Source organism: Armigeres subalbatus, chromosome 2 (genome assembly GCF_024139115.2).
Source record: "Armigeres subalbatus isolate Guangzhou_Male chromosome 2, GZ_Asu_2, whole genome shotgun sequence".
NCBI lineage: Eukaryota > Metazoa > Arthropoda > Insecta > Diptera > Culicidae > Armigeres > Armigeres subalbatus.
Window position 1 is genome coordinate 99,903,116 of NC_085140.1, and position 26,401 is coordinate 99,929,516.

The 26,401-nt window shown below is 39.3% G+C and overlaps 3 protein-coding genes across 3 annotated transcripts in view; 2 read left to right on the forward strand and 1 right to left on the reverse strand.

Annotated features, from left to right (window-relative positions):
• LOC134210379 (uncharacterized) overlaps positions 1–15,210 on the reverse strand; it is a 106,527-nt gene extending 91,317 nt beyond the window's left edge. Inside the window, exons 1-2 of the mRNA XM_062686431.1 lie at positions 14,987–15,210; positions 13,941–14,151 (exon numbers count right to left, since the gene is read on the reverse strand). Of these exons, the coding sequence (XP_062542415.1) occupies positions 13,941–14,151; positions 14,987–15,019 (244 nt within the window). The 5' untranslated portion in view covers positions 15,020–15,210. The remainder of the gene's footprint in view (positions 1–13,940; positions 14,152–14,986) is intronic.
• An 825-nt stretch (positions 15,211–16,035) lies between these two features.
• LOC134209099 (uncharacterized) lies at positions 16,036–16,419 on the forward strand. Its single transcript, XM_062685077.1, has one exon. The coding sequence runs from the start codon at positions 16,036–16,038 to the stop codon at positions 16,417–16,419; it is 384 nt and encodes a 127-aa protein (XP_062541061.1).
• A 5,747-nt stretch (positions 16,420–22,166) lies between these two features.
• On the forward strand, positions 22,167–24,133 carry LOC134214780 (nedd8-activating enzyme E1 regulatory subunit). The gene is made up of 3 exons (XM_062694092.1): positions 22,167–22,394; positions 22,463–23,267; positions 23,330–24,133. Exons 1-3 carry the CDS (start codon positions 22,327–22,329, stop codon positions 24,023–24,025), a joined length of 1,569 nt encoding a protein of 522 aa, XP_062550076.1. The 5' UTR covers positions 22,167–22,326; the 3' UTR covers positions 24,026–24,133.
• Positions 24,134–26,401: the final 2,268 nt, after the last annotated feature.

Below are 26,401 nucleotides of genomic sequence, written 5' to 3' on the forward strand. Positions count from 1 at the left end.
TTGATCTACCTTTTGTCCCTTTCGACCTTTTGTCCTTTTTGGACCTTAGTCATTTTCGACCTTTTGTCCTTTTCGACCTTTTGTCCTTTCGACCTTTTGTCCCTTTCGACGTTTTGTCTTTTCAACCTTTTGTCCTTTCGACCTTTTGTCTTTTCGACCTTTTGTCTTTCGACCTTTTGTCCTTTCGACCTATTGTCTTTCGACCTTTTGTCATAGATTCCACAAACAGACATCACCTCGGTTCGTCGAGCTGAGTCGATCGAGTCATAACACTATGAGTCTCCGGGCCTTCTATCAAAAGTTTATATTTGGAGTAATCCTATAGCCTTTCGGTACAACTTTATTGTACGAGAAAGGTAAAAATGTAGGCACTTAGTTGGTTCAATATCTGCTTTTTGCATTCCATTAAAAGTTATATAGAACATTGATCATAACTATTGGATAATCAATAGTTTCACATGATCTGGAACTATTAGTAGAATATATCGAAGATAGATATTGATCCAATTAATTTCATACATATTTTGTCATGAAGTGACTTTTTTTTTAATGCTTATGATATAATCAAATATCAAATATCCTTCTGAAAAAAATCCTTTATAATGCTCTCTAATTCTCTAAAATTCAACTTATATTTTTACTAGGGTTTGCAGAAATCACTCGCAATAGATAACGAACAACGATAAAAGAGAGGCAAAAACTGTTCCGAATCATAACAAGCCATGATAACAAATTTATCAAACTTGTATACAAGTGCGAAGAAAACAGAAAAATGGTGATTTCGCTTTGTTTTCGCTAATTTCGTGTTGGTTTCTGCACAGCTGTGTAGAACAAGTTGAAATGCATCATCAGAGCTAGAGCTCCCCGCATTTTGGAGCTTTCTAAAAGAAATTTATCATGGGGTATCCAGTATTTTGCGTTCGATAATGGCTGCCAAGAGAGTGCCATTTGACATTCAAGAGATAGAAAATATTTACATATTTTAATCAAAGTAGGCTTCGGTTATATGAAAAATATTGGCACTCATCTGCTCTGTCTTTAATCAACAATTTTGTTCCTGAAAAGTCGAAAGAGTCTTTTGTTGATTAAAATGTTCCCAACATTCGCTTCATTTTCCATATAATTTTAAATAAACATATTTTCAATTTGTAGCTGAAGAATATGAAAATCACGAGAACGAGAACATTAGAAAGTCAATCCTGCTATACACATCTAATTTACTTTGTGCGAATCTCTGGAATGCGTGTTATCAGAAAGGAGTTATTCAGAATTTTGGTTATCATCCGTATCTCGGATATTAGTGAGTTTATTAAATTTTCCTCTTTTCATATTCTCTATAAAAACCTGAGAAGTCATGAATTTTGTCTGTCTGGTTGGTCGAACTTCAGCTTTGCATCGCATAATGTTTTGCCCATTCGCATAATGTTTTGCTTTCTGAATATTCTTGCCCTCTCTCCAAGATACCTGTTATATTACAGTTTTCATATGTTTATTATACTAACAAAATTGAATTACGCATGTATAAATGGTAATTAGTCAAAGCCCAGTTCGCAAAAGTGAAATCTTTTTGTTATTAGGCTACGGCTGAGATAGCTTTATAATATTCTCAATCCAGTTGAAAACCGGAATTGGAGGCCAGCGAATTTGGATTTTTCTCACAATCCGTACGTTAAACCTAACTTCGGAAGTGGTGCGCTGTTTTCATATCGCGAAGCGCTATTCAGCGCACCACTTCCGAAGTTAGGTTTAACGTACGGATTGTGAGAAAAATCCAACTTCGCTAGCACCCAATTCCGGGTTTCAACTGGATTGAGTATAAACCGCTGTCCTCTATAGCGCGATTATTTAACTTGACGAATACTCTGGGTAGACGGACTGGGTAGACCAACAAATTGCCCAGCCACCAGAATCCCTAAGCAAACTTGCCGGTATGAATTCGACAGATTTGATTAGCTTTTAACGGAGTTGAACAAAGCAAATACTAGCGGACTTATGATGGACTCCGACAAACGTTCCTACTACGGAGCTTGGCGAATAATTCTGAAGTGCGGATTTCCTTAGTCGTAATGAAGCATATTATTTCTAAAATTTCGTCCGCTAACTAACCAACCATCATCCTAAGAGCAAATTGTTGCTTTATGTGGCAGAGCTCATGAGTGCCAATATTTTTCAAGAGTTCAGGACTAGAGATGGTCGGGTTTCGGGTTTTCCGAACCCGACGGTTTCGGATCGGGTTCGGGCTTGGAAAATTAGAACAATGTCGGGTTCGGGTCGGGTACGGGTTTGTGAGATGATAAAATGTCGGGTCTGGGTCGGGTACGAGTTTGAAAAATAAAGTATTGAAATTTTTTTTTCGTTTCTGATTAATTCAAGGCTTGTTCGTTGTTTGTGCCTACACTTTTTTGGGTGTAAAGAGAAATATAAAATATCTAGTTTGAGTTTTCCGCCAAAAGATTAATTCCGGTCCAGCAAAAATTGTCGGGTACGGGTCGGGTTCGGGTTTGATAAGATTTTTCATCCCGGGTTCGGATCGGGTCCGGGTTTGAAACGAATTTCTAAATCGGGTTCGGGTCGGGTTCGGGTTTACAAAATGTGAAACCCGACCATCTCTATTCAGGACCTACTACGATTAAGATATGTAAATATTTTCTACCTCTTGAACGTCAAAAGGGCACTCACTTGGCCGCCATTACCAAGCGCCTCCCGAATCAGTTCTCTATCATGACAGTTTGCGTAAAAAATCTCTCGCGGTATGCTACACATCGTATATGTATACAGAGATGATAAGAGAGAGACTTGTTCATTCTCTTTAGGATTCAATCCCTGGTTTTTACTCATAATGATTATTTTGCTGTTTAAAACCGATCTAGTCACGTTTTGGCCGATAAAGTTTTTAAATTTTATATTTTTTTTTAATTTTTTCTTTTCAAGCTTTTTATCCAATGAAATAACTTCTTAAATCTATTCATTATATAGCCGAATATTCACCATATAAAGCATTTGAAAATTCCTATTCACTGTTGGAATATTTCAATTCTAAAATATTTAGAACTTATTTTTCAGTTTTCGTTTAACAAGTATAGGAGGTGTTCCTATAGTTGCGAGTCCCTTTGTTTTAATACGTGACTCGCAACTATAGGTACCGTGGGGCATCGAAATCCTTACACTTAAGCACCTTAGTATATGAAAAAGTCATTAGAAAATAGGAATCGAATGTAAATAAAACGTTTATCATTGACACAGGAGCATGAAAGCTTCTACTTTTGATGTGCTTCACTTTTACTTAATGGAAACTACGAAAAACATGATAAAATAATGAATAAAATCAACTGCTGCTCCTGACTCGAAATCCGTCCTCCGTTGACGGATTTCAAATTAAAGGATCAAAATCCGTACAGCTATTTTTTAACTAAATATTTAAATTGAAGCAGTCTGATTGACTAAACTACCACTGTAAATAGTTCGAATCGCACCTTGAGAAGCGATCCCTTTGATTTGTATTCCGCTTATCTTATGTAATGATTCGCAATTAGCAATTAAAACACAGCTACTTTTGGTGCAATTATGCTCTAGCCGAAAACAAAATGGCGGCAAAAACTCCGCGTTTGGTGGGTGGCGATTTGTTTTTGATTTTTGTTGTTTTAATTTCAAAGCCTTCTTTCCATTTCTATGCCCTAGAAGCTTACTGCCAAGTATCTGATCAGGATAAGATAAATTATTTCTACATGAATTACTTTTAACCCCCTTTAATTTATTAATATCCCAGAAGGTGGACGGATTTCGATGCTGTATGGATTTCGGTCCCGCACGGTACAGTACCACAACTGTTCGTGCATAGCAGAGAAAAGGATAAGGTATTTAAATGATACTTTTCCGATTTTGATGCAATTTTCAACCTGTTTTCTTTTATTTCGTGTAATGGCAGGTCGATAAATTGACCTTAACATTTTTTCGTCTATGCACCAATAGTCGCGGTAGTGTTCCTATTGTTGCGAGTCATAAAACAACGCTAAATTTTGTCCCCGAAGCCTTTTCTTGATACGTTCGCAAGTCATGTTTTCAAGGACGATGCGAGTCACGATGCAAGGACGGACACATAATTACTGTCCACCTCTGGTCTATGGTCCGGAGAGGCTTATATACCAGGCCCATAACAAGAAGTACCGCGATCAGATGTACCTGTTCCACTTTCCGGAGGGTTCAACGTCAATGAAGGAGCTGCTGGACATCAAAGATCTGCTCTTTCACACTCTCGAGTTGAATTGGTACAGCCCATGTTCCAAGGAGTTACGCACCGTACAAACTATCCGTACTTCAGCCATAGGATCGAAAACTGCCATATCCAGTCCAGAGACGCTCTTCCTGTTGTTACAAAACCATGCCCCTTTCACATGGGGAATTTTGTCTACTGCTCCCATGACAATAATTAAGACCACTCATCGTTAAGCCGATCCTACCGGAAGGGAGCTTACTTTATTCTATTCCTGAGGCAAGCTAATCAGCGCACCCGCAGTCGGAAAAGTACCAAGAAACCTCGATTCCTTTACGAGATTGTCCACACCCATAAGAGCGATCCTAGATACTCCAAAAAGAGTTTTCACCGCCTCGCAACTAGGATTTTTAGGCATCAAGCTATTCTAGCGCGGCGTCGAAAGGATCTCGTAAAAGATATTTTAGTTACTAGATAAAGATTGTCGCTTCGGTTCCCTTTGTTCTGCTGTCCGAAACATGTGTGGTACATACCTGTCAAATCGTATGGATTTTCCTTCTTTGACATTTAGCTCCCCTATCCTCGCCAGCAAAACATGTTCCGGACAGCGACGACAGCGACAATCTTTATCTAGTAACTAAAATATCTTTTGATCTCGTCTATCCAGGGGTGGCATTGCGCATCTCGAATCGAATCACTCGATTCGTACGTTTTTGCTCTCGATTCGCAAAAATGACGGCATTATGTATTTCGTTCGTCTTCATCCATTCGCAGTACAAGATTTCGAATGGTGCTGTACTAGCTCATCAAGTATGTTCTGTCAAACGTAGGGTGACTATATGAATTTTTTCTAAAGGAGGACAATTCGCCCGAATCGTAGCGAAAAAGAAGAACATTTGGTTAAAAAAGGAGGACATAAAAAAACAATGATAGATTTTTAGTTTAGTTTTTAATATGTATTCGTAAGTCGAGGCAAATACGAATAAGGATCCGAGTGTGCCATGGTTGTGGACGCACGTAATTTTGTTTTCGCGTCGGTTTGTCTCGTTTTCGGCATTTTGCAAGATTCGGCGGGTGGTGAATCGGGCTACGCCACCCAGCCGATTCTGTGTTCTATTGATGGTGATTTTTTTCTATTGTGTTTAGTGGATTTCGTGGATATTAATTACGATCGCGAAATGTATGAAACCTCTTCAGTGTGTAGTTTTTAAATACAAATGGTGGACTAGCATCTTTAAAGTGCTGTTCCTGCAGGCTTCGAACTGCAAGGCGAAAGATAAATTTGGTGAGCGTGTTTCATGTTGTTTTTCCTTTGTAGGCTCTAGAGGGTAGTGGGATCGAAAGAGGTAATAGGACGAGCTTGTGCTTTTCCATTTGGTTCCGCTACTTTATTGTGCGTTTGGCGGATGCGTGTTTCGGCCTCGGCAGTGGGGCCGTTTTCGGTGTCTCATACTTGATTCGACTTCAAGTACGAAGTCGAGTCGAGTGCGAGACGCTGGGGGCGGCCCTGCTGTTGGGGGTGCAGTGGGGTGGTGGAGTTGGGTGGAGTAGTGCAGACTATGACAAGTAATTACATTCCACCAAAAATCTTTAAATAATTTTCGTATCGAAAGAGGTGTTCTTTCTGTTTACTTGTTTTTACTTCTACAACAACTAAAGTCTTTTCTGCTGTATCCATCTCACAACACGCCAATAAATTCCATAGCCTTTCAATTAGACGATTCGTAGGTACAGTCAATCAAATGAAATCTTCTCTGTGGCTTTGAACAGTGAAGTGCTTATGGAACAATTAGCAAGATCTGTAACACACGTCATTGGGAATTGAGATAGTTGTAGATATTGATACATTTTGATATCATTCGATGTTTCAAGGTATCAGTTTTTGTATTAGCTGTCATTATTTTTCAACAAATACACACAATAGAAATATTAAATCGCTATATGTCGCTGCATGAATTTTGTCAAATTTTTACTCAACAATGTCAAACAATTACACATTTATCTTAACCGCTAATAATTATAGACCATACAGAATACTGGAACATATTTATAAAAATATTTCTACACGATCTCTATCCGGTTTCATTTTTCTCACCCTTTATAGGTATACTGCTCCTTGAATTAATCTCATGTACCCATATCAATCACCATCAAATACAATGAGTTGGAGCTCAAACTGTTTTGTTTTCCTCTAAATGGCTTTACATTTCAACTAGAGCTTGGCATGTTTTTCAACTTATTAGTATATGCGTTGTGCTTGCCACACAAGATACATTTATTCCAGGGTGTCGAGAATGTTTTCCACCCGAAAACATGCTAGACCGGGATCGACAATCGAACTTGCAATCTACGGATTAGTTATCCCACGCATTTGCTTGCAAGGCTAAATGGAAACCATTATCTTTCTTTTTTTTCGTTTCAATAATAAAACGACACATATTGCGACTACATTGCTCATTTTACAAATATGTATGATTAATATGGGAACATGTTATTGGTAATGAACCCAATACTCTACATGTTTCATATATTATTTCATTTGTTTAATGTTTCTTCCTCTCCGCTTTATATTTCTTACGTAGTGTAAGCTGTAATCAAACTATGATATCTATCATAAGTTCTAGCAATGCTAGAACAAGAAATGAGCTAATGTTCGTTTCTATACTAATTAAAACTGTATCTTAATAATTCTATCCATGTTGTAGTAGTGTCTGTAAATTTATTGTCCACAGTTTCATAGATCATATCACATACCAATGTGAATCCAGACCTATGTTACTTCTATCCTTACCCTTCCTTACCAACAACGTCCAACTCCTGTGACATTCGTGGAGATGCAGAGGTGTTCTCGGTCTCTAGTAACAACGAATGTCACACAAATATTCCTTCCCTTCCCCGATGACCATAAGGACGTGGCCGGCGCCGTTATTGACTCTTTGAATAACAGAATCCTCGCATTGTGCACATTGATGATGTGAAACCAATCCCAGTCTCCATCTATTGGTTCCTTGTGCAACTTCGATTGTTCTGGTCAATCACGGAGTAGCAACTACGAATTGTATGGTCATCCTGCTCATGCTCATGCTCATGCTGCTCATGTATTCGTAAGTCGAGGCAAATACGTCATCAGATTACTTTATTAACTCCAAATGAAAGATTAAACACTTTCTAGTTACAAAATACCAGTACCACCTTTAAAATGGGAAGATTTTAGCTTCAACTAATTTTAAAATCAACAGTGAACAAATGTTGAATATTATTATTCAGCGATATTCTATAGTTCTTCGTTTACGATTCTGAACATTTAGCAATAGATTACTGACCGAACATTAGGTTCTATCTGAGAGAGAAGACAGCTCGCTTTATTTACGTTCATCCTAATGTCACCCTTATGATTTATATTCAAGACTTTCGTCTATAATTATTACAATTAATTGAACCGGTAACTATCAATGTTCATGATCCCTTATTAAGAAGAATCATTTTTATTTCGCGATAGGAAGTACACAACCATTGAAAATGATTAATTCACACATGTTTTCAATTGAGTGCCAAATTTTGGTTACGACATTATGAAATGTCACCTAGATTTGTTGAGTTTCCAAGGTTTCCAAACTAACAAGGAAGAAAAAGATATAGTAAATAAACGATCTGTCATCCAGCTGGCTTCTCTCTCTATTATGTATATATAAGGTTCTATTATATACATCCTATAGGACCGAACAAAATATGCTTAGTTGACAAGAGGATTTTTTTTCTTGAATTCCGCTGAGGAATAAGATTGATACCGTTAACTGTATGACCACAAAGTTGTCAACTTAAGAAACTCAAAACTGTTCAGAATAATTTTAGATATTTCTTTTCCATTCTAGGCACGGCATGGCTGCTACTCTTTGATTCACATATTCAAGAAACATATCGTATGATGCGTTCAAAAGGCAATTCGATACGTGTTCACTCGTTCACTCAGAAGCATTTGTATTTTTTTTGCCTTTCTCGTATATTTTCTTATTGATTTCTAACAGTTTCGATTCTTCTCATACCTTTGGAACCTGTAACTACTGTAACTTATGACTTCCATTTTCGATATTTACATTTTTTTTTGCCAAAACATGGAGGAAAATTGTAGGAATCTCATCCTAGTTTTAAAGTCCATCAAACAGTTAACATTTTATTCTGCAATATGTTTCGGCCATTGGATGTGGCCTTTTCAAGAGAGAACAATAATCAATTGTTTTCGTCCTAATATATATAAGACAAAAACGATTGACCATTTTTTTCCTTGAGAAAGGCCATATTCAATGGTCGAAACGCCGAGCAGAATAAAACGTTAACCGGTTAGTGGTTTTAGGGACTGAGATAGCCGCAATACCTACATGAAAACTATTTCCAGTCGCCTTCAATACCATAATGAATCATGAAGTAAAAAACGCAAACTTGTGCAACGAATGGATCTTTGTTGTATTATTGTACGTTTACTTGCTAGGTGGACACGGTCGGTTAGAGTAGCCGCTCCACCAAGTGTTCGTTAAAGTAGTCGCTAGAGTATTCGCTGTTGGTTTGAGCGAGACAAAGTAAACGTCAAAAAATTCCAACCAGCAATCTGAGTGAAAGAGCGAATATTTGTTTATTGGCAACCACGTGCTTTTTGGCATTTGCATTTTTGGCGGATAAAAGAATGAGCGCGTGTCCCAGTAGGTGAGGGGTAGTAAGATGTATATGATATTTATTACCTGATCGTGCGACATAAAATGTTTAATACTCAAAAACCGCGAAAAAAATACCTACATTATTTCATAAAGTTCTGCGACTGTAATATTGAAGAATTGATTTCATTTGACTAAATATTTATAATCATAAGAATTAAGTTTTATAAGACATTAACATTGCCGTTCCCCTCGATTTTTTGCGCTTACTCTGAGTAACCGTAAAAGTAATCGGGAAAATCTCGATATCGAGTAAATCCACAATATTGTTTGTTAAGCTAGAATATCTTCAGAAATAGTTATTCATGCAACTGTTTCTCAAAATTATCAAAAAGGAGGACATTTTAGGGCAAAAGGAGGTGGGTTAGGGAAAAAAGGTCGAAAGACAAAAAGTCGAAGGGACAAATGGTCGAAAAGGAAAAAAGGTACAAAAGGTCGAAAGGACAAAACGCCGGACAAGATCAAAGGTCGAAAGAACAAAACGTCGAACGGGACAAAAAGTCGAAAGGGACAAAAGCTTGAAGTAGACAAGAAACTGAAACGGAGAGAATCAATCTAGCTCCAGCGTGTATTATGCGCGGTGTATTTTCAATGCGTGATATTCATGTATTATTTGCACTCATTGGATGAATTGTATTTAATTGTTAAAAAAAGAGAAAATAAAAGAGCTTTTTTTGCCAACTGTGTAGGACAACTCTGTATTGCGCTTTTTGCACTTTATAAGAGTTTTGCGAGATTTTTTTTTCTCACAGTCATCTTTTTCTCACACTCAATACACTCAAAAAAGTTTTATTTTCCGTGTATAACATTTGTGTGTGAGTGGTCAATCTTAGAGTCCTATAAGAAGAGTAACGTCATGTGCCACGTTTGACAGGTCTCCTGCTCGTTTGGAACGCGCATTTGTATGGAACTGACAGACGATTCTGTTCCAATTCTGACACTTGACGACACTGTTATTATAGTCACTGTACTCAATCTAAAAACAAATAGACGTCAAATCATGGCGGGAATCGATTTAGTGTACAGGTACACGCTTACATGTGATATCGGCTTTCGTCTTTCTTCCCCCGACTCTCGTCTTTCATCTTTCGTATTTCGTCTTCCATCTTCCATCTTCCTCGGAAAGATGCGCCTTTTGTTTTCCGTCCTCCATCTTCCATTTTCAAGCTTTCGGCTTAGGTCTTTCGTTCGTCTCGTCTTCATCCCGTAGAATTCCAAAGAATTTTTCACTTCACCAAAAATTTTGAACAGGGCAGAGCCGTTTGGCCGAAAACGTTTATTAGTCGAAATGAACGTACAGCCGAAAATGTTGTTCGATTGAACTGTTCATTCGGCGAAAAAAATGTTCGACCGAAAAAGTCGTTTAGAAAAAAAGGTCATTTGGTCGAAAAAGTCATTTGGATAAACGGGTCGACATTGTTGGCTGTATGACCCGTTTGGCCAAATGGTCCTTTCTGACAAATGACCATTTCGACAAATGACCATTTTTGACCAAATAATCGGTTGAGGGGAGCCTTCCTTAACAGTGCGGTAAGATGCGCGGCTGCAAAACAAGACCATGCTAAAGGTGGCTGGGTTCGATTCTCGATCCGGTCTAGGAAATTGTCGGGTTGGCTATTTTCTCGACTTCCCTGTGCATTAAAGTATCATCGTGTTAGCCTCATGATATACGAATGCAAACATGGTAACTTGACTTAAAAACCTCGCAGTTAATAACTGTGGAAGTGCTAAGTGAACACTTAGCTGCGATGCGGCAATGTCCCAGTGGAGAATGTAATGCCAATGAAAAGAGAAGAAGATCGGTTGTGTGTCCCTTTCAGCCTAAATGAACGTTCAACCGAAACGGTTATTAAGTCAAAAACGGAATGGTCGTAAGCAACCTTTCTGCTAAGCGACTATTTTGGCCAAGTGACATTTTTGGCCAAAATATTTTTGAGCTAAAAACCGTTTCGGCAAAATGGAATTTGCCTGGATGATGTTTGGCCAAAGGTCACATCTGGCCGAAAATGTCGCTCGGCAAAAGAGCCATTCGGCCGAAATTGTCATTTGACAGAAATAGACATACGTCCAAAAATGCCATTTGACCAAACTGGTCCTTTGCTTGCTTGAGCTTGAGCTTGAGCTTGATTGACTGCTCGTAGTTGCTACTCCATTATGACCAGATCAGCTGTTCTTGCACAGGGAACCAATAGATGTTTGCTTGGGACTAGTACACATTCTTCAATGTACAAGTACTGGTGATCTCATTTGTTAGGTCATACTGGCGCCTGCCACGTCAGAATGCAAGTCAATGTAGGGAAGGGGGAGGAAACGATGATACAATCACTCGCCCACTGCAAGCCGAATATACCTCTGCACTTGCCACGAGTTCATGCGGAATTTGTTGGAATTTTTGGGTAAGGTTCGTGAGGCAGAGGTCCGTCTTGGTTAACGAGCTGCCAATGTGATAGATAGGAGAAAGCAACTGATGGAATTTCTAATTGGATGTAGGAAACGAGCTTTATAGTTCATTTCCAATTCTAGCAGATTACTGCTAGAATATTCAAGTTGAAGGTATATAGGAATATAAATGGAAACGATATGGAAGTTCATTTTCAGTTCTAGCGATTGCTAGAACATGAGAAATATAGAGAAAGATACAAAGTAGGAGAATGGAACGGACCTGGGATTGAACCCACGACCTTCTGCGTATGAGGCAGAAGCAGTAGCCATATGACTACCAAGCCCGCTTACCATTTGACCAAACTGGTCCTTTGATCGAAAAAGTCGTTTGGTTGAATAGCTTGTTTGGCCAAAATAATCGCTTATATGAGTTGTTTATATAAGTTATAATAAGTTGTTCGGCCGACTGGGTCGACATTTTTAGTTCAGCAAATGACATTTTCAGCCAAACGACTTTCTTGACCAAGGAACCAGTTCGGCCAAACAACTTCCGAGCATTAGGCTAATTCGTTTTCGACCTTATAACCATTTCGGCCGAATGGCTTTCCGACAAATAAATGACTTACTTTCGATAAAACGACCCTTCCCTTTTTGAACAATTTCTTGTAGACAATACAAATTATTTCAAAATTCCGAAATATTTTCCGTCCATATTTCGAACAGTTTTGCTTGCAACTTCCGAAGATTTTTCCTTGGAAATTCTGAACTATTTCCTGTTGAAATCTACATTTTGAACAATTTCCCGCTGAAACTCCGAAGAATTTTCTGTGGAAATTCCAAAGAATATCCATTGGAAATTTCGGAGAAGATACCGTGGAAATTCTGAATATCTTTTTGTAGAAATTTGGAACATTTTCATTTGGGAAGAGCTCACCGTGTCAATTTCGAAGACTTTCACGGGGAAGTATAAAAGAATTTTTCATGGAAACTTACAACTGTTTGTCATAGAACATCCGTCAACAACAAAAACTACCGAAGACCTGTCTGCCACTCAATTTGTAGAACCTTGAGAGGTTTATATTTCCAAACTGAAAATTTCTGCTGCATAGAGTTTATTTCATGTGAAAGGCAATGGCTTCAGGATTCTTAAATCTAAAATCACTTTCTATTGTAGATACTGTTTTTGCCATAAATACTTTTTATTCAATTTGTCAACTAAGCAACCTTATTTTTACAATTTGCTTGTTTAGACATTAATTTGTTATTTCAATTATTCTTATTTATACAAATTTATTTGCTCTGCCATAAGACAACATAAATTCAACACACGTTTTATTGATTAAGTACTAGCAGACCCGACGAACTTCGTTTCGCCTAGAATTGATTTATTCTCTGATTAGTTCTTGAGTTATGCAGAAATTTCTGTTCCATTTGTATGGAAGCCCCCCTACCCAAAGGGGGGGAGCTTCGAATCATCTTAAGAACCTTTCCCGGCCCCAAAAACCTTTGCATACAAATTTTCACGCCGATCGGTTCATTAGTTTCCGAGTCTTATTTATTTTTATGTATATAAGAAGAAGAAGAAGATAAGACAATATGAAAGTCTGTCGATTGTTCCAATTAACTGATCAATGTCGTTGCGTTAGATGAGATTCAGCTTGGTTCACTACACTACACTTTTTGGTTTTTGATTTTGAAAATAGTTGAGACTGCTAAGACGCATCATAAATATGAATCCTTTAGGAGATTTTATCTTGTATAAGCCAAGGAGTCGACAGAGATAATAAAACGAGATAAAAAATGTCGACGAATGAGGTCAATATGTTAAGCTCACTCGTTTCTGCAACTTTTCTGATTATAAATTTGATATATTTACGAGCCGCTATAATTTTACTGATGCCTCAGAAAAAGGCAAATAATTCATCGTCAAAACTACATTGTTGCTCGCACACAAAAATTATCTTTTAATGTATCAAAAGTATTTTACTGAAGCAAACGTCTTCAACGCTTCAACGCCAAAGAGGTGAAGAACTGAAATAATTTCAAAATTCACAAAAAGCAAAGAAAAAATTTTTTGTTCCAGACTTTGTTGCATCTTATATGTAGTGGTTTTTCGCCCAGAAATCTTTATCTACTAAAATTTAATTTTAGAAATATTTCTAAGGTGAACTACGTTAAGATTTTTAAAAATAAATCCAAATAACACATTAAGAACGTATTTATTCAAACCACCAAACTCTTCAAACCACAGACGAGAAATTTCACAAGAAAACAACAATTTGTTTTATGGGTCCCATCACACACTTTTCGAACAACTTGTGCGACAAGTTGGACCCAAGGTGTAGAAACATTACGATCGAGCTCAAATGTATAACCCTCTATAAGAGAAGACAAACCGTAATCCAGGCAAAAATTAACGAATTTCCCACTATAAAAACGCACTGAGACGACAGTCGCAAAAAAAAATTACGACCGGTCACTACGCAAGAAAACAGAGATGATAAAAATTAATATGAATATTAAAGCCCGTAAAAAATGAAGACAGGTTCGTGGAATGACCAGCAAATAAATTACCGATTGCTCTCCCTTGAATCCCAACAATCTTCTCTTCTGTTTCGATACTACAAGCTAAGGACACTTACCTCGATCGAACTGCAAATTCTTCAGCAAAAGCGACCGATGCACAGAATCCAGCGCCAGCAAAATTGACGGATTTCTTCTTACTGCAGCAGCACAAGTTTCTCCGGTTGCGACGGTGGCGGGGTTATTTGCATTACTATTCCCGACGACCGAGTCGTCGTCGCCTTCGCCAGCACCGGCTTTCTGGCCGCTGATGTTGTTGTCGTTGTTGTTCTGTTCCCGCGGCGATGCGACGCAAGAAGCGACGACGATGAAGGACCGGCGAAAAAAGAGCACAACAAGGAACAAGAGTTGAGAAACCGGAATTATTTGGCGTTTTTCTTATGCTTCGGAGGTACGTAGCATATTCTCTTCTTCGCGAGAGACAGGAGGCCAAGACGCATAGCCTTGCCATGATCGCGTGAAAAACGAGTCCTGAATGTTGGACTCGCGGTTGGTCGTGGGGAGATGCGCGAATGTGCATTGCGTTATCATTCAAGGCGCTGGTAAATTAATCGGAATTAAGCCTAGAGAATGATTTCTAAACTGCAACATTGATTAGAATTAAAACATTGAAAAAACAATTGTCTGATTCTACAATAAAATTAATAAGTTTTTAATATTTTTAGTTTTCTAGAGTTTTAACTTTGTTATTCAAATCAATCAAATGAAACGGTTCATTTACAATATTTAACAAATAGCACCAAAACTTATATCGATCAATTACCCAACATAAATCCTGTCAACGTGGCTGTTCCAAATTCAAAGTCACTTTTTAAAATGATGATTGTTTCAGCATCCAAGAAACTTCCAACATTTCTCACTCCACGGTCCTCAAATATTGACACAGTTTGAACGTCTGGGACGTGCTTCTCTTTAAACGGCCACTTTTTCCTCTTCTGCTGCACACTGTTCGATCATCATCGTCATCATCATTCATGCAATCTCCTTTGACCTTAACTCCCCGGCTTTTTTTTATTCTTGTTCTTCCGGGTCACTCTCGAAGAAACGTCCGTTACACAAAAAATGATCTGCTTATCAGCACCAAAAAAACTGTGAAAATACTTACGATCGAATGCTTTCTACCGTAAGTCGCATCCATCAATCAACGCCACTTTTTCCACCAGATTCCACTGCACAAAATATTCAACGAAACCGCCGAAAGGACGCGGTATCACTCGCGAGATCGCACTGTCTTATCCTTGAAAAACTGCCAACAAAACACTCGAAAAACGCAAGAAACAGCCTTTCCAACGCGCGCCAACCAACCGCACTCGACCGAAGATCGGATTTGAATGAATCCGAGCGAAAAACGCAACGAACACGAACGTCAAAAGTCGAGTCGGGTGCCCGCCCGAAGTAAATAAAAAAAGCGAAGCAGGTGGTGGTGTCGGTCTTATGTGCCCGAATGCTGTTTGTGCCCAAAAACAAAATGGTCCTCCATAAATTACACAACGATTATATTGTCGGCGTAGCACCAACTTAAGGCTGGATCACAATAGCGCGTTGCGCGTCGCGTCGCGTTGGACTTCAACGGCAGCGTTTTGTACTAAATCGCGCCATCAGCGCGTTTGACGCGTTTGCAGTCACAATACTACTTCAGCGTTGGGCTGTTTTATGATTTTTAAATGTCATAATATTGTGCATGTAGTTCCGGGTTTTGATCGTATTTGAAGTAGTTGCGAGAATTTATTTCCAAGAAAATTGAGTAAATTGTGCAACGCGAAATGGAACGGATTGTGCGACCGGCTGCAGGCTTGACAGCTTTATATTATTTACGCGATTTTCTCATCAGAGGAAAGTTACGGCGTTGGTGGGTTCGACCTTCTAACCAGTATCGCTCCACTGAAGGATATTTTGAAACCGATTACGATCGAATGCGGCAAAGAGATCCGGATTACTTCCAGGAATCGATACGTATGAGCCCTTCCACTTTCGACCTACTGTTGAGGAAAGTTCGATCTCGGCTGGAGAAATTCTCATTTCGAAGGCCTATTTCTCCAGCATGTAGATTGTTTCTCACTCTAATGTAAGTGATCTCGAATTTCTTTAAACTATATTTTTTCAATATTTTGAAACCTTTGTCAGGTATCTTGCTCATGGTACCCAGTCGCTATAATGGCCAGAATGTTCAAGATGGGTGAATCAACGATTCGTAATATCACGATGGAGGTGAGCGACGTCCTTTGGGAAGTTCTCGTTCGTGATTACCTACCTGTGCCGCTTGAAGAAGACTTCAGAAGGTATGCCGAAGAGTTCAAAGAGAAGTGGAAGTTTCCAAATTGCTGCGGTGCAATTGACGGGAAGCACGTCGCCATCCAATGCCCACCGAATGCAGGGTCAACTTTCTACAACTATAAAGGATATCACTCGATCGTTCTCATGGGATTATGTAACGCGAACTATGAATTTTTGATGGTGGATATTGGCGCTTTCGGTGGCAACAGTGATGGAGGGGGGCGATTAATCAACATGCGATTTCCGTTGGGTGAAAGCTGTTAAGTATTCCTTTAAGCTATGTAGGTTTTATTTTAACCTGCGCTTAATGGGGGAACGTCATTAACAGTATAATGAAAAAATAAATTTCCCCATACTAATTTGCATGCAAACTTGAAACGGCTTGTGCTAAATCAGTTTTAATCCAAATGAGCTCAAATTTTCAGAGGACACTCAGAACATGGTAAAGAATCAGATGAGCACTGTGGAGCAAAATCGATTTTTTGAACCACCCTATTACCCAGTGTCAGTATATACAATTTGAGACTAAGTTGACGTGACTCACAAAAGAAAAACGACGCATGGGCGTCGTTGCATTTTCGTGGCTTGCTAGTGTTTGCTATCAAAACAAACCGGCCAGCTTTTCCAATATGGCCGATTCGGTAATTTGACATATTGTATTACCTCCATTTTAGATACCTTGGTTAACACCGTCGTGTGTCTTCTTCTTATTTTTACTTGGATTCGTCTATAAGACATCGATGCAAAATGATTCGATATCTGTCAAAAGTAATCATGTTCTGCGAGCAGAGTTATTCGATAATTATTGAAATGTCACTTTTAAGTTTAATTTCAGTTTAATACTCCAAATGAGACAGACCCTTAGAATTCGGAAGTCGGAACTTCCGAACCGAACTTTCTTCCGAAGTTTTATCTGTCAAACTAATTGATGCGTTATTTAGGGCATCTTTAGGTGAATCCAGCGCACTACTTCCGAAGTTGGGAAAATTGCCTGTATCCGGAGAAAAATCCAACTTCGGTATAAAAAGCGTTATAAATTTATTCCGGATAGACAATACATACTCCGATATTGCGCATAAATCCCAAAAGTTTATTCTCACCTTTAGACGAGCCTCATAATAACCTGCATAGTTAAAAACTTTTTGCTGTTCTGTTGTAACATTTAATTAAATTGGGTCCTAAAATGAAGAATCGATATTCGATTTTCTTTCAGGGAACGATGAAGGTAATCATCCTGAACGTGTCAGTTTTTCTTTCGACTCAAAAATCGAAAAGAACATTCCCAAGTAACCACCAAGCATTAATTAATGCATGTATTCAATCACAGATCAGCATATTAAATGCTAATTGCATTATATCAGTTTTAACGATGTAAAGATGCATTTATTCATCAGCTGTCAAGCAACAATACACTAGTTTAGCGTTACGAATGCAGCGATGCATTACTTATGTTTTATTTCAACATGTCGAAGAAACGAAGCATTATTTCGGTCGTAAAAGGGCCTTTTTCCACTTTAAGTCAACTTTAATGGCTGTATTAATTGCAATCATATATAGCTCCATGGTTACTTGGGTTGTTTAATTTGAAATTGAAAAATAGATGAAAAATGCTTCCTCGACATTTTTGGTCTTGTTTGACGTACGGATTCAAACGCACTAGCAAAACACCGCAGGGCACTTGACTCAACCTTTGACAGTTAATATATGGGCTGACGTTTTGGGCTGATGGTTCATTCGTTCTGAAATGTTGCACAGCCCAAAATTTGCCTTAAAATGTCTTAAACACAAAAATATTATTTTTACTGATTTAGAATTTTACCAGAATTTTTATAACAACGGTTCAAGTATTCTTGACCGATGCACTATCGTTTGCAACCATAAACTAGGTAGGGCTTTAGGACCCAATTCATACGGAACTGTCACATGCGTGATAAAGTTATTTCATTGTTAAATTATTCATTTCTTTCTCTCTTGTACACTATATAACAACTATTCAAATTTATCGCATACAGTGAATGTACCATATAATGTTATGAAATAATGCTTTATATTTCTAATCAACGTAAATTTTAATAGCAAGCACGCCCGTAACAAACCACTCAAAATTGAGTGAAAAACCACTTATTTTCAGAAAAAGTGGAACAACTCAAAAAATGAGTAAACTGGACTTTACTCAATTTTGAGTAAACACTTCCTCCTGTCAGAAAATGATTAAAATCTACTCAATTTTACTAATGAATAATGAAATGCAAATGATTACATTTTACTCAATATTGCAAACTTTCTGGTTTAGAATGGTATCAATGAAATCTGTGATAAAACAGGGGAAAGGCGGCTTTGTCTGTGTTTTGTTTTATTTTTGGCAGAGGGAGCTTTGTACGACTAATTGTTCAAAAATAAATATATATATAAAGATTCATTCTATGTTGGTGTTTTTTTTTATCTAAAAAACCTCCCAGGCAATAACTAGAATGAACATTGTCAAAACCCTTTACTAGGTATTTTAGAAATTTTGTTCGATTTCTCAGTAGTAAACCAAATTTACCAGCATCTTCGCTTCTCCCTAGTGTACCTCAACAATTAGACGGTCTTCTTTTCACTAATGAACCTGCAAATATTCGATTTATTTCAAATTTTTAATAAAAAAAAGTGAAGCTTGTTAAAAACCGTCAAACTTGAGATTATATTATTGTTTTTTGATTCATAACAAACGATTTTGACGACTATTCTTCGGCTTCGGCTACCTCCTTGAATGACTTACCAAGCGGTTTACAGATAATTTCCACGAAATCATATAACATTCTCAACTGCTGTGGGACCGTTAATCCGAAAATGGAAAAACATTTCCATAGCCTGAACTGCATGCTCCACCTCCGCGATTTTCTGCCGTCGTAGCTCCAATTTAAGCTCAACTAATTGACCACATTCCGGTAAATGACAGCGGAATCCTTATTTAAAACATTACTTAATTATTTGAATATAATTTTAGGTATATTTAGTAAAAAGCTTACCTCTATGGAGTTTCATAACCTCCGTGTCCACCGTTTTCGACAAACGATCCATTTTTGAAGAAATTACGCACTTAGTTCACTAAAATTTATACTAAATCGAGGTTTAAGTTCGGAAATAATTCAATTTCACGTCTTAATGGCGTCGGCAATTTTCACTCAAAATCGAATGAAGTCATTTCAATAGATATATGATTACATTTTGCTCAATTTGATAAAAATGTTTTAGTCATTTTTTGACGTATTGCATACTTTTCCGAAAATGAGTGAAATTTAAACATAAATTGAGTAACATTCAACGGGCGTGTAGAAATGAACAACTTTCAAAACAAAAGTACAATGTTCTCAAAAGAACATTTTTTTTTTCTCTTTGTGTGTGACAACATTCCGCAAGGGCCACAGTTGATTTTTACTGAGCGCATGGTAAAATTAAACGGGTTTGTTTTCTGCTGAAAATCGTCGGTGCATATTCTTAAAATAATCGTCGGAATGGTAGTTTCGACTGCAATATTTTTTTGCGTGTACCCAAGTAACCATGAAGCTATATATGCTTGTAAAAAACACAGCCCTAAAAGTTGACTTAAAGTGGAAAAGGGCAATTATAAGATCGAATTAATGGCTCATTACTTTGACATGTTGAAATAAAGCATCAGTAATGCATCGCTGCATTTGTAATGCTGATTTGGTGTATTGTTGTCTGACAGTTGATGAATAAATGCAACTTCGCATCGTTAAAACTGATCTAATGCAATTAGCATTTAGCATGCCGATTTGTGATTGATATATGTGCAATATTGTAATGCTTGGTGTTACTTGGGTATTCTTTAAAAAGAAATTTGGAAGAATAAATTCCACGTGAAAATTCAGTTTAAAAATCCGACTCAGCACAAAATCCAGGGGAAACTCGTTATAAAAAAATTAAAGAAGTTATATTTTCGAATATTTTCTTGAATTCTAACAATTTGTATGTGTAAAAATTAACATTATTCCACATCAGTAAAACAAGGAGAATATTGAATTTATAAACCTATTGGATTTCAAAATTTCTCACTGATAATCATAATTTTATTATTGAAGACATTTGAAGACATTTTTAAACGACTGTGAAGACATATGAAAATATCATCTGGTATCCCTCACGGAGAAACACGTTTACTCATTAATGGGTACTTTTTCTTTGCTATCTCTTTCCCTCTGCTGAAAAATTTACCCATTTTGAGAGAATAAGTGGATCTACTCATTTAAATGAGTAAATCCACTTATTCTCCCAAAATGGGTAAATTTTTCAGCAGAGAGAAAGAGATAGCAGACAAAAAGTACCCATTAATGAGTAAACGATTTTTACCGGGCTGCGTGACAAGCTCTTGTTTACAAAAGCAGTTTCGCCCTTTTGAAATGTTGGAGCTATTCATCAATTTCAAGACAAGCCAGCCCACACTCAGAAATAAAATAAATCCGTGACGGATTCAAAATTAATCTTTCCAGTCATTAATCACTTTTATACCTTACAAAGAATAAACGGTATACTATCGAGAATTAAAATTTATACTAAGCCGGAATAACGTAAACATATTTTTGTTTGCATTCTGTCATTTGCAAAATTTCATCAAATCGCGTGTGCAACAATGTCCGTTTGAGTATTTTCCGGTGAACTTCCCAGGAAAGACTCGGCCAAAAATACCAGTCGTTCCATTGCAAGTGTTCCGCGAACTTCTATTATACGAATCCAGAGTAATTACGGACCGCAATCTAACTGAACATGACCTAAATTGGACTCTAGTAGCGTCCGACCGGAGCCACACGACAATTGGCAATTGGCAGTGGAAGAGGATATTGCCGAGAACGCCATCCAATTTGATTTGAACTGCTACAAACGAAGCGACTAGTGCACGCGGTTTTCATCCGTTCGGTGGCCTGTTTGGGCAATTTCCAGACCTTTCTCAAGGACGACTCCTGCCTACAACCCGTAAAAAGTGTGTACACCTGATCCCGGAACTACTCACACAGCGTCGGTGCAAGAAGACGCTCTAACACCTGCCAGCTACGACGAGGGAACAGCTATCCCTGCTCCCAGCGGATTATTTGATAGGAAAAACTCGGCCTCTTATTTTGGTAAGTCAGCGTAAGTTTATGAAGGTTGTTTGTATTCAATTAATTATGTTTCCCAGATCGTCGAATTCAATACGAATGAAAACAAGATTAGCTACACTTTCTACATGGACCATGGAGAATGGAGGAGGATTACTGAGCACCGGAAGACGAGCAACACTAATCCACTTCTATGTTCAGCGTGTCAACTATGTCCCGCTTCGTACCTTCAGGTGAACCCTCAATAATGCTTCGGCCGGCTCAGCATCAGAAGCATTAACGAACATCACGAATGTGACGAAATGTCGAATTATTTATAAATAAAAAATAAAACATGTATTTATCTTATTTCGCTATTTATTTTCAATTTTATTAAAGGAAAACCCAGTGACAACAAACAAACATAACCTAGAAACTATGACCAAATCCAAAATAAGCTAACCAATCATAGTGTTTACTTATACTATAGAACATTTTTTGAAATTTATACTATCCCGGTATTTTCGGATAGAATACGAGTGTGGGGTCAACCAGGCGAATAGTCATTTAGAATGACTTTTAAACTATTTAGAATAAATTTATTTCAGAGTGCAGGGCTGTAAGTCTCGCTAAGTATCATACTTGACACTTTACCGTTCGCAACTAAACGCGCTGCTATAACAGTAGCGCAACTGACATGTGACCAAAATTGGTAGCGCGGTAAGAGCGCTGCTATTTGATCTGTCAACTGTCAATAACGTCACCGGTACGGAATACAGCAACCAAATTTAGAGCCGAAAATAAATAGTGCGCAGGTGATTAAAATGCTCGCGACCGATAATGATGCTCTAATAAAGACAAAAAAAAACAATTATTGGGCACAAACCTTTAACCAACACCTTTTCAATTACCAAATTCCTACTACAAGCCTCCTGTCAAAATGAATAATAAAAATCGGTCGCCGGCTTTGTAACAACATCGATCTGCATCATCCTCACGCAATTTTTAGAGAAAAGTTAAATTTGTTTGAACATATTTTGAGTTTATCCTGTTTTTACTGCGTTATTTGAATAAAAAGGAAGAATCCCGCGGTAGAATGTCTTCGCCTGCACCTAAATCACCAGAACTTTCGGACAAGAGCCGCAAATACGATCGGCAAATTAGGTAAGTCTCTACTCATAATCTAATGTCGGATCGAAAAATCCCTAAATTTGTTTCTCCAAAACATCCAGGCTGTGGGGCGAACATGGCCAAACGCTGCTCGAGAACGCCCACATTTGTTTAATTAGTGCCACTGCCCTGGGAACGGAAATTTTAAAAGGGGTGGTGCTTCCCGGCGTCGGAGGATTCACCATCGTCGACAATGCCATTGTCTCGGAGGAAGACATCGGGTGCAACTTCTTCCTGGACTCGGCCAGTTTGGGGCAATCGAGGGCCAAAAGTTGCATGCAACTGCTGCAGGAGCTGAACCCAGATGTGAACGGGGACTACGTGGATGAGAATGTGGACCAACTGATGGACTCGCAGGCGGATTTCTTCCGGAACTTTGACGTTGTGGTCGCGACGGGTATCAACGAGAGGACCGTGGCTCGGCTGTCAAATTTTCTGTGGGACCAGCAAATTCCCTTAGTGGTGTGTCGTTCGGTAGGGTTCTACGGTGTGGCCCGGCTGCAGGTGAAGGAGCACTGCGTGGTGGAATCTCATCCGGATAGCCGGCAGACTGATTTGCGGTTGGAACATCCATTCGAGGCGCTGAAGAAACATATGGCCGATACGGAAGTTACCTCGAAGGTTCCGTGGCTGGTTGTGATATATAAGAGCCTGCAGGAATGGGTCGATAGCCATGGAGGACGATATCCGGCAAATTACAGGGAAAAGTCGGACCTGAGGGATCTGATCCGCAGTAAGATGACTGCGGATGAGGAAAACTTCGAGGAAGCAATAAGAGCGGTAAATTCGAGTTTCGGAGGCGGAAAACCAGGATCGTCGATCAGTGAGATTTTGGCGGATGATAGCTGTTTGAACGTGAGGAAGGAGGTAAGTGGAATAATAGCAGACGTTTGATGATATGTAATGAAACTTTTTCTTGATATTTCTAGAGCAATGCATTTTGGATTTTGGCTCGAGCGCTGCGAGATTTCGTAGATAACGAAGGTGGCGGATTGCTTCCGCTTCCTGGTGTATTGCCAGACATGACTGCCGACACAAGCTCTTACATCAATTTGCAGAATGTGTATCGAGCGCAGGCCGCCCACGATGCCGAGATTGTTTACCGCCGAGCTCGTCAGCTGCTTAAGGAACTCAACAAGCCGAATGATTTCATAACCGAGAAGGACGTTAAACTGTTTTGCCGCGAAGCAGCCAATGTGGCCATCGTACGCGGAACCAAAATTGCAGATGAGTATGACAAAGGTTACAAGGCGTCGCAGATTTCCGCCGGACTGGAAACGCCAAGCTCTTTGATGGCTCACTATGTGACCCTGCGTGCGGTGGACAAATTCCAGGCTGAGCACGGTTACTTGCCCGGTGAGTGCCAGGTCGAGGGAGATACTTCCCGAATCAAGAGCATTGCGGCCAAGATGATAAACGAGTGGGGCATCAGTACTCCGATTAGTGACGACTTGGCGCACGAGATCTGTCGCTATGGTGGCGCGGAAATCCACAGCATTTCGGCTTTCTTCGGTGGCTGTATCGCTCACGAACTTATAAAGCTGATTACAAAGCAATACAAACCGTTTGATAATACGATTGTTTATGATGGGACCACGGCGCAGACGGAGACCTTCAAACTGTAGAACGGTGAAAGGTAAGTTTGCATGTTGGAGGAGTCGTACTTTAGGGGGTTCACGTTATTAAAGCATCTCTCATTAGAAAGCAGTAGAATAAAATATTGGTTCATCTCATACCTTGGTGTACGTATTGCGGCTTTGAATCTCACATCCCTAAACTAGAGACTCCATGCGTACCTTGATGCGACGGTAGTTTATATGGTTTACCCGTTTTGAGTCATGATGTATGTGGTCCGGCTAAATACACTACGGTTTTGAAATCCTTCGGTTGGTGAACATCAGTCCTAGGCTGGCTCGTCTCCGGAGTTGATGAATCTTGCCGGGGTAGTGTTCAGACCGCATTGTACTCTTGGTGTGTATGGTTCTATTTTTTTGCTGAGGATTTTTTTTTAATTCTAATTTAGGTGAAGTGAGATCTAGGCCTATCAAAAGACCGTGTGCTGCTCAAAGCACACTAGCTTAGTCCTTACGTCCTAGCCTTAACGCGAAACAACGGAAACGAATTGGAACATGGAAGGGTAAATTGGCACAACTTACTAATGACAACTTACCAATGAGGCACGCCGCATGAAGCTTGAGATCCTGGGACTGAGTGAAGTCTGTTGGCCAAACTTTGGAGAACACAGAACGCCGTCGGGACAAGTTCTGCTATATTCTGATTTACGAGGTGAACACGCTCCCCGGCATCGCGGAGTTGGTTTCCTACCAAGCGCTCAGGCACACTCTGCGCTTATGAAGTGGGAACTTATAAGTGAAAGAATAATCGTTGCCAGATTTAGAACACGGGTTCGAAACCTTACTATAATCCAATGTTATGCGCCAACCGATGCTGCCGATCTGCAAAACAAAGAGAATTTCTACAGCCAACTCAATGCCGTCGTAGATAGAATTCCGAAGGGTGATATCAAGATCTGTTCAATGCAAAGATCGGATCCGACAACTCGAACCATGAGTGCATCATGAGTTCACGCAGTAAAAACGGAGAGCTGTTCGTAGAACTCTGTGATAATAACGACATGGTGATGGGGGGATCGCTTTTCCCTCATCGACCGGTTTACAAGGTCATGTGAGTCTCCCGTGACGGCTTTACAGAAAATCAAATTAACCACATCTGCGTCAGCCGAAAATGGAAACAGAGCCTTCTTGATGTACGAAATAAACGTAGTGCCGATATCGTGTCTGATCATCACCTCATCATGATGACATTTGCCTCCTCTACGATAGCTCACGACGCTTAAGGCTCAAGAAAAGTTGGGCAAAGAAAACAGCTTTCAGAATATTTCACCACCGGTGGTGTGTTGTCTGTCTCTTTCCGTCCTTCGTAAAATTGTGATTGTGTTGGTGTAACACTGGGCAACATCACAAACACTCTTTCAAAAAATACGTATTTTGTTTAGTAGTGTGTGGCCAACTTTCATTCCGCCTTAAGCGAGGCGAAAATGAATGCAACGAGGCCTGTGAAAGACGCGGATGGTCAGTTAATTACCCGACCCTACTAACTAGCTGAAACGCTGGTTCGAGCACTTCGAACAACTTTTTCAAGTGCCAGCCAAACCACCACCACCTAGGCATGATCTGCCTAGGATCCGACGTATAACACGCGTCAATATCGAAGTTCCATCACTGCTAGAGATTCAAACAGCCATCCAAAGCTTGAAATCGAATAAAGCCCCACCCCAAGCAACCAAAAGTTCGGATTTTACTTAAAATTGTTCCTAACCGAACCAATTAGTTCACTCTTGGTTCACATTGAGTTCCAAGCCTCTTAAGCCAAAACATCCCCTCTTATACGTACTTTTGGTTGCTTGGGAGGGGTCGATCGCATATCAGCCGAGATGCTCAAAGCTGACCCCATGACATCCGCTCAACTACTGCCTCGTTTATTTCGTAACATCTGGGACACTGCAACTTTCCCAGTCGACTGGATGCAAGGTATCTTAGTGAAGGTGCTCAAAAAGGGTGACCTGACTGTATGCGAAAACTGGCGAGGCATTATGTTGTTGTGTACCGTTCTCAAAGTTCTGTGCAAAGTTATCCTAGCCCGGAATCAGGAGAAGATCGGTGGCAGCAGGTCGAAGATCCTGTGTGGACCATATTGTCACGCTCCGAATCATTCTGGAGCAGGTCAACGAATTCCAAGAGTCCCTTTACTTGGTATTCATTGACTACGGAAAAACTTTCGACCGTCTCAATCAGGATAATATGTGGGGTGTCTTGAGAAAATCATCGGCCTCATCGAGGCACAGTACGAGGCCATCTCGTGTAGAGTGCTGCACAATGGGGCCTTGTCCGAACCTATCCGGGTCGTGGCTGGTGTGAGGCAAGGGTGTATTCTATAACTGTTCTTTATCGTAATCGATGATATTCTGGTAGGTGCGAATG